Here is a 17193-nt window from a genome sequence, read left to right as displayed (position 1 = left end):
AGTACCTTTAACTCAACAACACGTGACTGCAACAACAGGTCTACTACATTACAGTCCAGAGCAACAACTGACACACTCAGCATGTTGGAAATACTTCCACTATCTCCATTCTCCAGAACGTAACGCAAAATCCCTTACTTCGGAGGCCTCTGAGGGACTCAGAATGGAAGAGTACTTTTTCTGTTCACTCAGAGGAACTTACTTTAAGCAGCACTATAGTTTGGTTTTACTGAGTGTTAAATTCTAGCCTGTTGTTCTACATGCTTAAGCAAGCGTGAAAACTGTATTTTCTGAAAATATGTATTATCTCAGATAGTGAAATTAATTTGAAGTTCAGTAACTCCAGTTTCCTCCCTAGTTGCTGCGTAGAGGAGGAAGTTCACAATTTTTCTTCTCCCGTTCTTAACACACTACAGAAAGCAAATATGATGAGATTCCATAGACAGAGAGATACCAAATATGTAAAACCCTAAGAAAAGAGAATTTCCTCCCTCAATCCCTCAATAACAGAAGCCTTTTTAGTTACTTATCAGCATTATTTATAATATATAGTAACAGATGTGGACAATATCTTTAACAGTAGATTATTTTTTGTTTTTTACCTTTTTGATAAACTTCTCTACAATCTGGACAACATGCTTGTAGAGCTGGAAAATAAATATATAAATTAATTTATTATATACTCCACATTGGTGCATCAAATCAGAAGTATTTTAACTCTTCATGCTTACTACAATTTAAGGAAAGACTACAAAATATTGTAGTCACGCTCTAAAAAGAAATATGTTATCAAGCCAAGTCAATCAACCACACAGAAAAAGATTTCAGAGAGGAACAGACAGAAACAAGCCATCCCTTCTGTCAGAAGCATGTCAGTGTGTACACAAAAGGTATACTGCTTCTAACGTATTCAAATACAGTTATGTTTTGTCTAAGCAGTTGCGGTTTTTTGGAAATTAGACAGAATATCCCTCTGATAGCAGGTTTCCTTTGCAACGGTGTTTTCTAGACATTGTCTGTTCCTTGAAAACAGTAATGTATTGTGTGAAGAACGATTTGTGCTAAACAGATGTCTCTTCTTCCGTAATCACCTCTGTTTGGAATCCTTACTAATATGAAAGGCAAGGTAAAGCAGAGAGTTGGAGCCAGCTCCAAATGAGCAAGACTTCTTTCTGACTGTTGCGAAGTTTCGTAACATTAAAATTAGACTTTGAAAAGTAACAGAATATGCATAAGATTTCTGGGAAAAATTATACATATGCATGAAAGTGGGAAGTATATTCTGTAACTAGCCTTTGTCTTGCTGCACATGAATAATGGAGATCATTGCCTCATGTTGCCCAGTCCTGATAAAGGATGCTTGCTTTCTAAAACTCCAAAACAAGTCTTACACAGTTTTATTTGTCAACATTTTTGGTACCAGTATTAGTGATACACTTCTGGATCTACTTTATAAGAAATTCTGCTATGATTTAATATGCTACAGTGCAGTTGCATCCTGCAGCATTTAAAATTTTATCCCATAGAAATCATATCACCTCACTGGGGGCATCATTAAAAATCAATGATTTTAAAAAAAAAAAAAAAAAATCAAGCTGGCATTATGCTACTAGTCTAAAACCAAGAGATTATATTCACCACCCACATGTTTCTAGATAACATTCTTAACACCAACTAGAATAAAACATTCATGAAGCTAAGACTGGGAAATTCAGAGATGCAGTTACTTAGAAGTAAAATAATAAAACATTGCCACCGTTGCAGTTTCATATTTGTTCTACCGTACTTTACCTTAATAGCTTTAATGGCAGCTTTTGTGATCAGAATCATTTTTGCTCGAGAAATAGGAGGTTTCATCTCCATCAGTGAAAAGAGCTAAATAGAGAAAACAAATATTAAAAACGTATTCTGAAGCTTAAGAAATTAACAAAAAAGACAACAACACTTCAGACAACTGATTGATTACTGACATGCCACACTACATTTGACCACAATGCTGGCTGGCCCTTGAAACAGAGAATTTAATAGGCACATCTTTCTAGGCAATACTCAAAGCTGTCTTCCTTGTGAAACTAACCCACATTCACTCATTTACCAGATTTTGACAAGGCTGCTATCTAAGCTCCATTTATGTCTAAAAATTAGTGTCTGCTAAAATTAGTGTCTTATGATACAGACACTGCCAATTCACGGTATGGGAATTTATTATTTTACAAGAACAATTTAAGTCAGAATTAACTACAGCTTGATTTAAATTAGCCTGAGTATCTGCTTACCAACTAGGAATATTAGAACAGCCCTACAGATAGCTATAGTCTAAAAATAACATGAAGTATGATAACTTTCATCCATCAAGGTGATCAAATCAATGCCGAGTTATCCTGCCATATACAGATATTGCATAGGTTTTTAAATGTAGATGTTTATCATTTAATTTGCTATGACAAATTATATTATTATTAAAATTAACTGCAGTAATTGTTTTGGAGAATCCTCTGTACCGAGTAGAAAAGTTAAATCCTCAAGAACAAAGTTTTCAGGAATTACTATTCTTTACAGATGACAGTTTGAGGTATCCTGTGAAGCCAACTTACAGAGCAATTCTGATCTTATTTCTATAAATATAGCCCAGGTACAGTATTACCAAGTTTTTTTAAATATATCCTAAGTTAAGAAGAACGCCATGCTGTCAAAAGATTAAGCACAAAAACTCATTCCATGTGTGTGTGCTACATTTAAATACTCCTTTGTTTTCTTTTAAAGTATGAATTCACAGAAAGAGTATTCTGTATTCAAAACACGTAGGATACAGGTAGGAAGTTCAGCTCTTCAAATCTGAAAGTGAGCCTAAGAAAAGAAGCCCAAACTTAATTTTCACAAACAGCATCACCGTGACTTACACCTCACATGTGAGGAAATTTACTACAAAACACTGAAGAAGTCTTGAACCTAGGCATTCAGAAAAGACCATTCTGTCTTCTAGTATTGACCATAACTCTGAAAATAAAGTATTAGCTTCACATTTCAGAAACTGAGAGAAACCAAAACTTGTACACAGAACTGTCAGAGCTGATGAAACATCAGCTAAGCATTGAACGCAGAAAGCTGAGGGAAGAGGGATAGATTTTCCCCAGGATCCTAGCATCACCTGAACTACATAACACTCTCATACATTGCTTCCTGAGCAGCATTTTACAAGAACAGGGAAATAAGGAATTTGGGGAGGTTTGTTTTTAAGTAACACTCCTACAGTCTGACACTTGTAGGCATGCATAAACACACACCAAACATCATCAAAAATCCAATGCTCATTCGCCACTTTCCAGGGCACTCTGCCTGCTCTGGATCTACAGCGAGTTCTATATACTCCATAAGATGCTGTTGTAATTTCACCTTGTAAAATAACCAGTTGTGAAAACTACACTGTATGCTGCACTATGTTTTTATGGTGTACAATGCATGCTTCTGTTCTACTAGTCATTCGACCTGGAAGTATAATCCACATTGGCTTGTCAGGCCATTCTCTCTTCTCCACTCTTTCTTCCCATCTTCCAAGCAGGAAGAGAAGCCAGGACATCTCAGTATTACTTTTTCATTCCTCCTTCTATATCACAGCTAATGGTTTGGTGCTCTGCTTCATTAAATATTTTTTTCTATTCTTCCCATAAACTTAACCTCTTGTTTTAGCTCTGGCTTACTAAAAGTAGAATCATTATATTGTAATAATTTCAATAGCAGGGAAAAAAAAACATGGAGATCTTCAATACACACACAAAATCATTTTTACCTTGAAATACTCCCCACAAATCACAGAGAAATTTGGTTTGCATTACACAATTTGATTTTGCTCTTCACAATAAAGAAGCAATAGAGCTCTTGAATATTAGCCAAAAATGTAATCAATTATTTGTCATAAAGGAAAATAAGAGAATAAAAGTATCTTCATTTAAGAGTGCACTGGAAAGTAAGATGTCATTTAAAAATGTACCTCTATTTTTCTATTCATTTAAAGTTCCAAGATGCTTGTGAAGTGATCATCTTACGCAGATTCATCCACTGTGTCAGTTACAGTAAAAATACACAAGCTAAAAAAAGGGCATCACGATAGCAAGACTTTCAGCAACACAAAATTAAAGCCTTACACCAATAGAAATAAAAAGAGTAGGCTAGAAGGTATTTACTTTCTTAATTTGATTCCTATTCCAGAAGGCAAGAAAGAAAAAGTTGTGTTTCAAGACAGTGAAGACCTTTTCCAACGCTAACGTCAAGTCAAGACCACGGCTTTTCATTACTAATTTCCATAAAAGGCGAGTTCTAGTGCAAGAATGTTTGATTTTTAAAGCCATTCAAGCTCTAAGACACAGTTTAGCTAATACCCCTGGGTTGCTGAGAAATCACAGTACAGACAGATAAAAGATGCCAAACGGAAGACAGTAGAAATGGCTGAGTTTACTTGTGGTTGGGGTTTTTTGGGGTTTTCAATTTTTTGGTAATTTCAATTTTTAATTACATTTTTCTAGAATAAGTGGAAAGACTCTTCATGAACAAAGTCAGTGCTGTTATTAAAACTCAGGAAAATCTGTTTAAAGAGGTAATGAAAGACAAAATAAAACAATTCCCAAAGCAAACCCAGAAACAAACCACCAGAAGGCTCGAAAAATTAAATGGGAGGAGGAAAAAAAAGGAGCCAACATCAAGACAGGCACTCTATATTCCTTCCTTTACACATCAAGAAGCAACTGGTCCTCCAGAAAAAGGAGCCAATCCCATATAAAAAGAACAAAGAAGCCAGTGTGAAAGCAGCACTTCAGCATTCATATTTCAGGAACACAAGGGGAAAAAACCAGGAAACTGCGAGAGCTCATAGCAGGACAGAAGATTACCATAAACAAGTGGAAGCAAAAAAATAAAAACAAGCATCTTAAAAGGTAGACCAAGAATGAGGTTGTAAATGGAGAGGGGGGAGGGAGGCAAGAAAAGAAAAAAAAAAAAAAAAGAGAAAAAAAACCAAACAAGGAGAACATAACTGCCAAAGGGCAGGAATAAGGAAAATCACCTAGATGCACAGAAGTAGCCAGGGAGGATGCAATAAAGAACATGGTAACTTGGAGAAGTCATTAATTAAAGAACATGAGAGGGTGAAACTTAGGCTAATAAGGCAAAAATAAACAAGAGCTTTGTAAGAACAGGATCGAGCAGATCACTGTAAATTGTTCTTTTGCTGTGACAGACAGCACTCTGGGCAAGAGTAACAAAAACACAGTAAAAGCAATGAGGTCAGTACCCACAGATATTTCCATTTCAGGATGAATTACAGCTGAACATGCATCAAACTGAGATGGAAACATTTTTATATATATATATAGATATACACATGTAAATATATACACTATATATACATGTACACGTGTGTGTACATCTATGTATTCTTCCCACTCTTCATACACACCTCCAACACTCTTGGAATAGGGAAGCAAAATTTTGTTGCCTTTTAAAATTTTCATAAGATTTTAGAATGCCAAATAAATAAAAATCAACTATAAATTAATCCATTTTCAGTATCATAGTTACATGTGTCAAAACTCTAAATCTCAAATTTAACAACCTTACTAGTTCCTTGTAGATTTTCACTGTTATAAGAGGAAGGTTCAGTAAGACGCCGATGTACTTCATATTTGCATGTGTTCAATTAGACTTGGATCTTCTTTCATACACATTTCCCAAACCAATATATGAAAAAACACACTATTTTCAGAGGACTGTCCTAATAATAATACATCTAATTCCTCAAAGGACAGCATGATTAGCTCAAGAAACATCCTAGACACAAAAAATTACACTTTAGTTAAAAAATAGATGTGCTGAATACAACAACAGAATGATAACCTCACAATAGGAGCCTGTCCCTGTAACGGTCTGCCCTGTAAAGCTTGACCTGCTGGAAATGGCTTGCTGCTTTTGTCAATCAAATCTCAATGTTTGGAGGAAAAAAAAAAATGGCTCCTAGTTGTTGCCTACCTTCCTCCCCATACAGTGATATGACTGTCTACAAAAAAAAAGCAGTTGCTTAGCTCTGCCTCCATCTCTAATACCCACTGCTTCCAATCCATTCACATTTGGCAAGTTCACCCAGAGCATCCCGTTCACTAGGATGGGGGTGGATACCATAGGGCAGAGATGCAGCAGGGAGAAAGAAATTGACATTTTATTTTACATAAGAACCAATGAATTCAAGTACTACTGAAGATTTGCATCTTTATTCAGTTTTGATAATTTCAGTAGCTTAATAAGAATTGTCTCCAGCTGTCTACGTGGATTCTTTCATACGCAAGTAAAAACTAAGGTAGAGAAACAAAAAAAAGTTATCAAAATCATTAAGGTCATATGAAAAACTTGCATATTTTATTGTAATAGTCTCACCTGTTGAGTAGCATGAAAAAAAACCCACACTTGTATTTTACAAGGGCTCCAGCTTAGGATACAATTTCAATTTAAGAATCTCCAAAACAATCCTGGAACCTCCCTGCCTGTATTTAGAAGTCTGTGTGCTGTAGCTGCATATTTTTAAAAGCAAATAAATTGGTTTTAAAATAAATTATTTCTTTCCTGCTCCACATCAACCCATGTACTATAAAAAATGCAGAGGTATTAAGGAGCCTACTGAACTCAAGGCACAACACAAAATATTGATTCAAGAGTATTTCTGTGTACTTCTCACAACAGTATGGAAGTACAGGATAAAGCAAAATTTTAAAAAAAGCCAAGAACTGCAAAGGCAGGAAAATCACTTGCTCATTTTCAGGCTAATAAATGCAATTAAATAACAAAGATGAGCTACTCATTAAATCATAGCAGATAGCAAAAGGGAGACCAACCATATTGCCTACTATTTAAAGAGCAAGCTAGTAACCACCCCCAAACTATAATTCAATGTAAAATATAGAAGTACTATAGAAAACAGGTGGCAGTAGTGAACTAAGGCAGCCTTCCAACAAACTCTAGAATCCACTCCAGTTCATAAGCCACTAGGACAAATGGGTAATGGGAGAAGGAATAGAATGATAGCTTTTAGCTTTCAGTCCTTCAAACAGCAAATGCTTAATTTCTGCCGTTCTACAATTAATGCCCTTTGAGAGTCTATTTTACACAGAAACCTGAGAACTATGGGTCTATGAAGCAAAGGGGAGAATCGCTATTTTCTAATTTACCCACAGCCTTACCTTAAAATCCTAAAAAGACAGCATGTCTGGGCACAGGACGACCTCACAACAAGAGCAAGTTGAGATGTATGAATGCTATCAGCTTCACCTCATTATAAGAAAAGCAAAGCCAAACAGGGATGTGTGCAGGCCGGCAGAGAAGGAATAGGGGTGTTAAAGGAAAAAAACTAAGACATATGGTCAAAGAAAAAAGGCAGATCATACACTTTCCAAACTTTAAACTACTAGGAAAGAAGTGAGGCAGTATTCTCCAGTGAGTCTGATGCCATCGGCACAGGAGAAAAAAGATCCAGCTTATATCCTTTGGGGTGCTGCAAGCTTGCTGTATAATCTTACATCCATTTACCTGTTTTAAGCATGAGATAATATAGTAGGAAGGTAGAAGTACCTTTTAAGACTTGAACTGACATCCCTGGCTTTGGTCTCTTGCTGACGTTCCTTGACCATAAAAAGGGCTCTTTACATACAAATGAAGAGATTTAGCCCTTTTTTATATAGGGCTAACTATAAAAAAAATAGTTTAATTTAATTAAACTAATTAAAATTAGTTTAATTAATAACTAATTAAAACCCACAGTAAAGAAGCAGCACAGACAGAAGCATGATCTACTGAAAGGAACCGTGTTTAGCAATTTGTGGATATTAAGCACTCCCATCATTGTTACAAATATTCTCATTTAATCCTCTCTTCTCCAATTTTAACAAAGCAGTTTGACACGCACTCAACAATTTCATCAAGTCTTACATGTCTAAGAACATTTCTCTAAGCAGGCATCACACACATGTGTGACACAATCACAGATACTCTGTACATTCATTCAGTATTTTTGAGATGTATTTTATAATGTATTTAGAAACTACCTGATAAAGCCAAACTACAAATCACTTATAGATGTGTAATTGTAGTTACTTGTTCATATGCCTACAGGAAAAAGAAAAAAGATGATCAAAGACATGACTACCAAGCACAGATACCATACTATTTTCTTTACAAAACACCATTACTACTAGTGCGTGATCAGATCTTTAGAAGATCAGATGTTTTAAAAAATGCACAAGGGTCCAAAGAAAGTCTGTTAGCCACACACATTTTCCTTCCTCTGTAAAACTCATTGCTTCCTTTCCCTTTCAGGTCCCCATTCTTGCTTGAGCTACTAAGAAAAAGGGAAAGGTAATGATGGCTTCTAAATTTCTGTCACTAATCTATGACTCAGTGGATCAACGCAAGTTTTAAATTCTTGACCATCAGTTGTGAAGCATACCAAGTATTAGGTGCCACTCACGGTAAGAGATCACCATAAAATTCCTGGCTGTCAGGCTATATTCTTTGGAAAATAAAGTGAGATCTTCGTTTGACCAGATATGAGCCCCGGGTAATGAAGCTAAATACTACTTCATCAATTAAACCATTTCTGTGGCCCAGAAACACCATTCACAAATTCTGATACACTAGGCAGAAGTACCTTCACAAAGACACTCATATAAAATTGATATAAAAGCACACAGAATAGAATTTTGTTTCTGACAATTTTTTTTAAACTTATTTGCCTCTCAGGATCAGTAACATCCGTCTAAGTCCAGCATGTCTCCTGAAAAACTGCTCATCTTGTTTCTCCTCTTTGCAAGAATCTCTACTAGAATGCGACAGCTTTCAATATTCCTGGAAACAGTTCAGTCCAGAAGCAACAGACAGAGCTCCTTCAGGAGCACAGCGACAATGACCCTTCAATTACCATGACACAGTCATAAAAACAACAAAGCCACTTCCATCCCAAAAGAGCTGCACGCTAGTTATGTGGTAATTTCTGTGTGGATCCCACAGTTTAAATAATGGACTAAATTCACTCTAAAACTCAACTAGCACTCTCCTATCTTTCTCTCCCTCCTCCCCATCCCAACAGCACTGGAACTGTTGCTTAACCACTCTCCCAAGACTTGTGGGAGGCAGCACTGACTTAAAAAAAAAATACAGCCTTATTGCACCTACTGGAATATGGGAATCATCTTAGGCAGCTACAACAGGTACCAGCTTTCCCTGTTTTCTTAAAGAGACAAAAGATGCCAAAATGCACAAAAGGCTACATTAATCTTTCCTTCAATCACAGATTGCACAGTAGTTGCATCCTTGTTGCTTCCCCATACAACAGAGGGAATCTAACTAGAGTTCCAGAAACTGCTGAAGAAACACACTGAAGGATATCCTGCTAGCCTCTACTTAAAGGACCTGGAGAGGGGAGGGGAAGAGCAGGGAGCAACAGATTATAAGAGAACATGCAAAACCAAGTCTTACCATTAGCGCAAGATAGCTATACTACATCAAAAATACAACTGTCCAGTTCACTGAATATGGATAAATAGTAAAGAAGAAAGCTGCAGCTCTAACTTTAAAGGAATGGCCTACAAAATATCTATCTATACTGCTTGTGACCTAGGCATGCTTAAGTGGGATATCAATTGTTTCAGTGGTACAGATTAACTATTACCAGCCTGAGACACAATTACGTGAATACACTGCATTGCTCAATACAAATATAAGATTACAAAATAGGAAACTTGACTGTGTTCTACTTCCAGCAGCGAGACTGTGAAGAAATCTCTAGTTCTAACTTTTATAACCAGTAAACTATCCCTCAAGATTTTCAGATTAAAGAAAATCCCCTAAATTAAAACATGACAAGGATTAAAACCTTTATAACCTATGGCAGGTGTGTGGTTTTGTTGTTTTTTTTTAAAAAAACAGTTTTGCACCATTATCAGGTTATCTTTTGTGAGTTACTTACTCAGCAAGACTAATTTAAGACAACATATACACCTAACAGTACATGAATTCTAACTAATTTTTTCAGGATACAGTTTAACCCAATTTCCTCAGGGAAAATACACTATAACATACAACTGTTGAACCTATTCAGTTGGTAATAGCTGCTGAGAGTATAGTTGGATAAAAATAAAGCAGCAAAACAAACTTACATTCAAAATACAGGTACAAAAGAACAGGACTAAGGGAACAGGCAACACAGCCAAACCTGATCAAATTACGCAACCCATCTAAGTTACTACCCATTACCAGAGTCAAACTAATTGACTCTAAGTGTTCCTTCCTAGCTTGCCGCAATTGCTAAGTGCAACATGCTAGCTCAAACCTCTATATTTAAGTTTTACCTCACAATTCAGATGGGCAGTTAAGGCCACATACTGATCATAATTAGCTGATGGGCAAAACCTTGTTACTTGACTCCAACATAATCATGCATTCCTCAAAAGCCTCCAAGCCAAAGGGCAGAAACTGAACTTCCAAGTTGAACTGGAATCTAACTTAGCCAAAACTACTAATGATTTTTACTGGACTGGGTGAACAGCTTCAGCCAAAATAAAATTGTTCCAATTGCATAAATAAAAGTGTTGCTTGTGCTTTTCTCTACCTTCCTACACTCCTTCATCTGGGAAGAGGTTACCAACCTAAAAGCTTAGAGGATGCCCAATTCACAGCCATGGTTTGAACTTGGACCCGCCACTCTTTAAGAATTGCTGTCATCACCAATCCCACCCCAAAAAAAATCCCAAACGATTGTATCACATTAAGCACTAAGTGGCATCTCCTCCTTCATGCAGATTAGCAAAGAGCTGACCCACTGCCACCTCCACAAAAGAGACAGTAAAGCCAGAAGTGCATCATCTCTAGCATACATGGGTAGTCCAACACAAAATTCACAGCTGCCACAAAACTCAAAACTGCGATTATAAAACCACAATTCTCTGCCTATAGTGGTATTGTACAGCCAGCAAGTTCAGGAATTCTTGACCTCCAGGGTATTCTGTAGCTACCCTGATCTTCTAATGGCTGTTGAATTTACTCCACTCTCAGCAAAATAATTAACTATTCAGTGAGCAGAGACTGGTACCTCTGTAGTCCTCACAACGTCCATGCATTATTAGACGGTCTTACAGACAAAATGAGTTCTCATACACTCACTATCCTGCACTATTCCCCCACCCTGTGAATAACATTAATGTCTTTTGTAAAACAGCTCTTCCACTTTCTCCGCTTCTACTGAGAAATCTCAGAAATGGAACAACATCTGACTGTAAATCTTCCTCTCCACAAAATGTCTGAGATGTTTCACACTTTATTTTACTATGCATTGTTTTGCATCCACAGCTTCAGGCAACACATGCTGGACAGTAAAGAGAGCAGTTTAAAGAACTGGATTTTATGTTCTTAGCTAATATCATGAACGTGTCTCCTGAGAGGAGGACAGTAATTACTCAAACCCTGGATTTATTAACATGCTGGCTTTGCACATGAGTTGTTCTATGGAACTAGCCATACGTACAAATGATTGCAGAACAGTGGTTTTAGCACGTACAGTTTTCTTCTCTATAACTGACGTTCAATTGAAATCTAGTGGTTTACTACCCTTTCAGAAGCCAGCCATCAGAATTTCACTTAGTGTTTCTGATTGTATCAAACAAAAGCATCACGCTTTTACATCTGAGAGATATATGAAATAAAACATGCAATTAGGCACAGACTACCAAAAAACACTGTGTTTGCTCTAAAGTCCCACATACTTTCACCACCAGATCAGCAAAAAAGGGTTTTATTGTTTAAGAAACACTAAATACTGTCTGTACATTTAAGTTTTATCAGGCAGCAACATGTTGAAATGAATGGAGTGAAAGCAATCATCTGCTAGAACTTCTGTTTGTATGCTGGCAGGTAAGAATATTCCTTTTCTCTGTTTACATGAAAACTGGAAATGCTGCATGTGTGCCATTCCATTTTGAAGTATTTGGGAAGGCTGCTTTGTGTCTTTTCACACCACTGCTTCAAAACACCACAATATGAGCAAATAAATAAAAATAAAACTATTAACAGGAGGCACAGCTACCTATTTTTCAGTTTGCACTTCTATAATTTTAAGGATGAGCAGATTTTCAGCTCTGTGTGTGTGTGTGTATGACAGGCACTTGCAGGGAGTGAACTTTACACAGCATGACTTCATCACATGAGATTAGTCTGCCATTTTTCCTGTTTCTGTTCAGCAAACATGCACAGCAACCTAACCTTCAAAATGTATTAAACACTCCCAAGTATGTTCTGGCTTTGCTTTGACTGATTATCTGCCACGAGAATATGCATGTTCTATATGCCATCTGTGATCCCCAAAAGTCAAACTGTCAAACTGAGGCAGGAGCATCACCTATCTACAAATCGTTTTAAGTCATATGTCAAAAACTTCATAAAGTAGAGGCTGGAATATTATGCTATATACTATGCAAAAAACAGTCACAGCCCATTTTGTTTCTATTTCTCACTGGCTGATTGACTAAGAAACAACAACAAAAAAAAATCATCAGAAGGCAGGGACTTTCTGCATCGCATGGAGACTGAATGTCTTGCGCTTTCCAACCTACCTCCCATCTACTTAGTGCTGAGGTCGATCCCCGAGTCCCATCCCCGCGTGTGGTTTCTATATGAACTGCAGAAACGAACTATAGATGGACTATAGACCCATCCCCATGCGTGGTTTCTATGCGAACTATAGAAACGAATTATAGAGGGACTAAGACACATTCCCACGCGCCCTTTTTATAAGAACTATAGAAACAAACCATGGGTGAACTATAGACCTATGGGAGAAAGCATGCATGGTTTGAAACTAACGTTGAAACGAACGTTTCTGTACGAAGTCCCCCCTGGCAGTTTTCCCCTCTGTTCACCCTCCAGCCCGCCCCGTTCGCCGCCTGCTCGCACACGCCAGCTCTGGAGAAAACCAGGAGCGCCCTGAAACGCGGTTCCCCCAACTCCTCCTTCCCAAACACGCACCCAGAGGGAACGCCTTGTAGCAGGGATCGCGGCTCGCACAGAGGAAACTCGGGAGGGGGAAAAAGAAGGAAAAAGGGGAGACGAATTTTCCCTGAGCTCAGCGGTAGTGAAAGGCCCAGGAGCGCCCACCCCGGGCAGGCGGCAGGCCGGGCGCTGACCCCGCTCGCCTCCATTTTACCCCAGGCCCCGGCCTCCCTCCCTCCCTCTCCGCCCCCGGGCGCGCAGGCCTCAGGCGGGGCCGCGCCGCGCGGCCCAGGGCCGGAAGCGCCGCGCGGGCCGGGGACGGCGGCGATGGCGGTTGCCGTGCCACACAGACACCCCCCCTCGTATCCTAGGCTCCCACCTCCTGGTTGAAGGCGTTCACGGCCTCCATGGCGGCGGCGACGGCAGCGGGCGGGGGAGGGAGGGAGCGGCGGGGCGGCTCGGTCCCGCTCAGGGGCCGCGCGCGGGCATGGCCGTTGGGCGGGCGCGCGCTCGGCTCGGCCCCCCCTCCTCTCTCTGCGTGCCTCTGTGTCTCTCTTTCTGCTCGCTCAGTCCGCTGCGGCGTCTCGCTGGCAGGGCCACGGCACAGACCGTCTCTCCTAGCAGGGATGGCGGAGCCCACGCCGCGCACAGCACCCTGGGATAGTGCAGGCCTCCCGGCCCCGCGCCACCCACTAGAGAAGGAAGGAGGCAGGGGGAAAGGGGGGGGAGGGAGAAGGGAAGGAAGGCGAGAGGAGGGAGCGCGCGCGCGAGCACCACGTGACGCGCGGGGAGGGGGTTCTTTACTCGCCGGGCCCAACCACGTCTGAGCCCGGCCCCGCCCCCCCTCGGGGAGGGAGCGCGCGCGAGGGGCACCACGTGACGCGGGACCGGTATTTTTTTTTAACACTCCCCGGGCTCAGCCGTGTCAGCGCGCGGCCCCGCCCCCGGGAGAGGGAGGGGAAAAGCGGGTCACATGACACGGGGCTAGGGTTATCGCCCGCCCCGGCGGGGGAGGGGGAAGGAGAGGGGATGGGGTGAGAAGGAGGGAAGAGAAGATGGGAAGGGGGAAGGAAGTGGGAAAGGGGAGAGGGAAAGGGAAAGGGAAGAGAGGAGGAGATGAGGAAGAGGGAGGGGAAGAGGGGATGGGATGGGATGGGATGGGATGGGATGGGAAGAGAGAAAGGAGGTGGGTGAGGAAGGGAAGGGCATGGGGATGGGGAAGGGAAGAGGGGAGGGGATGGCGATGGCGATGAGGAGGGGAGGGGGACGAGGAAGGGAGGAGGGCAGGGGATGGGATGGGATAGGATGGGTGGGGAAGGAAGGAAGGAAGGGAAGAGGAGGGGAGGGAAGAGGGGAGGGGATGGAGGAGGAAGAGAAGAGAGGGAGGAAAAAGGAAAGGAAAGGAGAGAAGGGGAGGGGTAGGAAAGAAAGAAGGGGAAGAGAAGGAAGGGAAGAATGGAGAAGGGAGGGCAGAGAAAGAGGAGGGGAAGGGAGGAGGGGAGGGGGAAGGAAGAGAAGAGGGGAGGGGAAGAGGAAGGGAGGGGAGGTGAAAGGAAGAGGAGGGGGAGGAAGAGGAGGGGGAAGGGAGAGAGGAAGAGGAGGGGGAGGAAGAGGAGGGGGAAGGGAGAGAGGAAGAGGAGGGGGAGGAAGAGGGGGGGGGAAGGGAGAGGAAGAGGAGGAGGAGGAAGAGGAGGGGGAAGGGAGAGAGGAAGAGGAGGGGGAAGGGAGAGAGGAAGAGGAGGGGGAAGGGAGAGAGGAAGAGGAGGGGAAGGAAGGGAGGAAGAGGAGGGGAAGGAAGGGAGGAAGAGGGGAAGGGGAGAGAAGGAAGGGAAGAGGAAAGAAGACGAGGGAAGGGGAAGGAGAGGGGAGTGAAAGGGAATTAAGGAAGGAAGGGAGGAAAGGAAAGGTAAGGGGAAGGAGGAAAGGTAAGGGAGGAAAGGAGGATAAGCTGAGGAAGGGAGGAAAAGAAGGGAGGGAAGGACAGTAGGGGAAGGGAGGAAAAGAAGGGAGGGAAGGACAGTAGGGGGAGGGAGGAAAAGATGGGAGGGAAGGAAGGAAGCCGTTGGCCCCAGTGCAGCCCAGGGCTGGCTGTGGCAGCATGTTTGGGTTGATACCCTCTTGTCTTCAGCTGCGGTGCGGGCACAGAGGCCCTGTGTTCCCTCAGGGGAGGCTGCAGCTCTTGTGGCAGATCTGGGATGGCTCAGCTCCGTCTTGCCCTGGGGGGTGCTTGTGGGGTAGTGTGTGTGGCTGGGCCAGGAGGCTGGGGTGAAAGAGGCACTCGCTTCCATGGTCACACTTAAAAATTGATGTTTTCTTAATCCCCTATGATTGTGCCTAGCAGGTGATGCTGAGCGTGTGTGAAACGCTACTGTGACCAGGGCAGAGGGCGAGCATTGGAGCCGGTTTGATATTTGGTGGTGTGGTTTTAGTTAAACTAGGATCAGTTTCTGACTCTAACTCAGTCTCACTTAAGTAACTTCATTCTCTGAAAGCTAATTGCATATTTTTCAGACATTTCTCTCCAGAAGTAATAACACAGGACATTGGTATGCAGAAAGGCCAATGCTTATACTTATTCCTGTAGTAAAACAAGGCTATCCTCAAGCTGGTGGAAAGGGGCCACACCTGCAAGAAGTGGCAGACAGGGCAGGTGGCCCTGAACAGACCAACAGAGCATTCCATCCCACATATGTCACGCTAGGTTTAAAATTGAAACATTGTGAGGGTCTCGTCCTCTTCTGCGGTGGCCAATGTCCAGTGAGGATCTCATCTGTTGGGTTGCTCCCAATCCCAGATCTGTGTGTTCCTGAATCCAGTTCCTGAACTTAGCTCCTCTGTGTCTTCTCCATAGTATTTGTAGTGACATAAAGTCATGAAGGAGTGGGGATGCGATCTCATATATTTGTATATATTTTATTACTTTCTAATTATTTTTATTATCTTTATTATTTCATTAAAGCAGTAGTTTTATTTTCCAACCTGCAAGTCTTTTTCCTCTCATTTTCCTTTCCCTGGGGGGTGGGGAGCGGGAAGGGATATGAGATCATAACTGCATGGTTTTAGCTACGAAATTAGGCGGATCCATCTCGCTGGAAGAAACCACGCTGCATGCTTTAATATCAAGTAGAGTGAAAATTAAAGGGTGTTCTCAAAGTTAAGCGTTGTGCACTGGTAAAGACAATAATAGACAACTACATTTGTGCTAGCAGTATGAACTAATACTTGTGAGAAAACTGCATGCATACTACAAAGTGTCTATTGGCATCTATTTAAGAGTACCTTTGTCAAGTACACTGTCAAGTGTGATATGTTGGTGTCAAGTCAGCAATTTGAGGTTTGCGGTGTGTTGTATGATATGGTATGTTCAAAATTTCATTGTTCACCTCACAATTTCATTGTTTAATTCTAGTCCAGCACATCAGTAAGGGAGTGAATTGGAAAGGGGAGACTCAGAATGTTACAGAAATCACACAGAAAGTATATTTGGCTTTGCTTCGTGTTCTGCTATTAAAATGTGCCTGGTGTTTGAGTTGTTAATCAAATGCAGATTACTCTGAGGAGTCTTTTCTCCTTGTCATCAAATGCATGGCTGTCCAGTAATTAGCTCTTTATTAAAAGCAAATACTCTGAAATTCAAAGGAAGTTGACAGAGCAAGAAGAACTCTCGTTCTACACAAATTATGAAATGCATAAGGAAGACTTTGTGCGCAGTTATATGGCTGATATTCGGAACAAGTTTAAAAATAGGTTCTTGTGGCAAATGGAAAGCTCTTCCAGATGTCTATAGAAATTTCTCTAGGCTGATCTTTTATCAGAAAGGAAAAAAAAAATTCTAGCTTTCAGAGTTCTTGTTTTTAAAGAAAGCTGCCAACCTGGGGGTGTGGGAAGAGGATAATATTGCCCATGTTGTGTCAGTCTCTTTGCTTTTTGTGATTTTTTTCCCCAGTTTCAGTGTGGTAAATTACTTCTCATGTTGCTTTTACTCTTGTTCTTGGTCACGTCACTGTCCAAAATTTCACAAAAGGTAGCTTGTTCTGCCACCTGAAAAATATGAACAGCAGAAGTAGGAGTATGTGGTGGAAGGTTGAAAAAATGCAAAATATATTTTGTCCAGTTCTTGCATCAGCTAGAATGGTTTTTGAGAAGTAAGAATTATTTCTTTGAGGGTTCTTGGCTTAG

At 41.1% G+C, this 17193-nt stretch overlaps 1 protein-coding gene across 3 annotated transcripts in view; it reads right to left on the bottom strand.

Annotated features, from left to right (window-relative positions):
- The window catches only part of SCAF4 (SR-related CTD associated factor 4), a 52461-nt gene extending 38682 nt beyond the window's left edge, over nt 1-13779 (bottom strand). For all 3 annotated transcript variants that reach the window (XM_054058285.1, XM_054058296.1, XM_054058301.1), the window contains exons 1-3: nt 13394-13779; nt 1792-1875; nt 603-647 (exon numbers count right to left, since the gene is read on the bottom strand). In XM_054058285.1, the coding sequence (XP_053914260.1) occupies nt 603-647; nt 1792-1875; nt 13394-13423 (159 nt within the window). In that variant the 5' untranslated portion in view covers nt 13424-13779. The remainder of the gene's footprint in view (nt 1-602; nt 648-1791; nt 1876-13393) is intronic.
- Between the last annotated feature and the right edge of the window lie 3414 nt (nt 13780-17193).

The sequence above is a fragment of the Cuculus canorus genome, chromosome 1 (assembly GCF_017976375.1).
Source record: "Cuculus canorus isolate bCucCan1 chromosome 1, bCucCan1.pri, whole genome shotgun sequence".
In the NCBI taxonomy this organism is placed as follows: Eukaryota; Metazoa; Chordata; class Aves; order Cuculiformes; family Cuculidae; genus Cuculus; species Cuculus canorus.
This window is presented reverse-complemented; position numbering and strand designations above follow the sequence as displayed.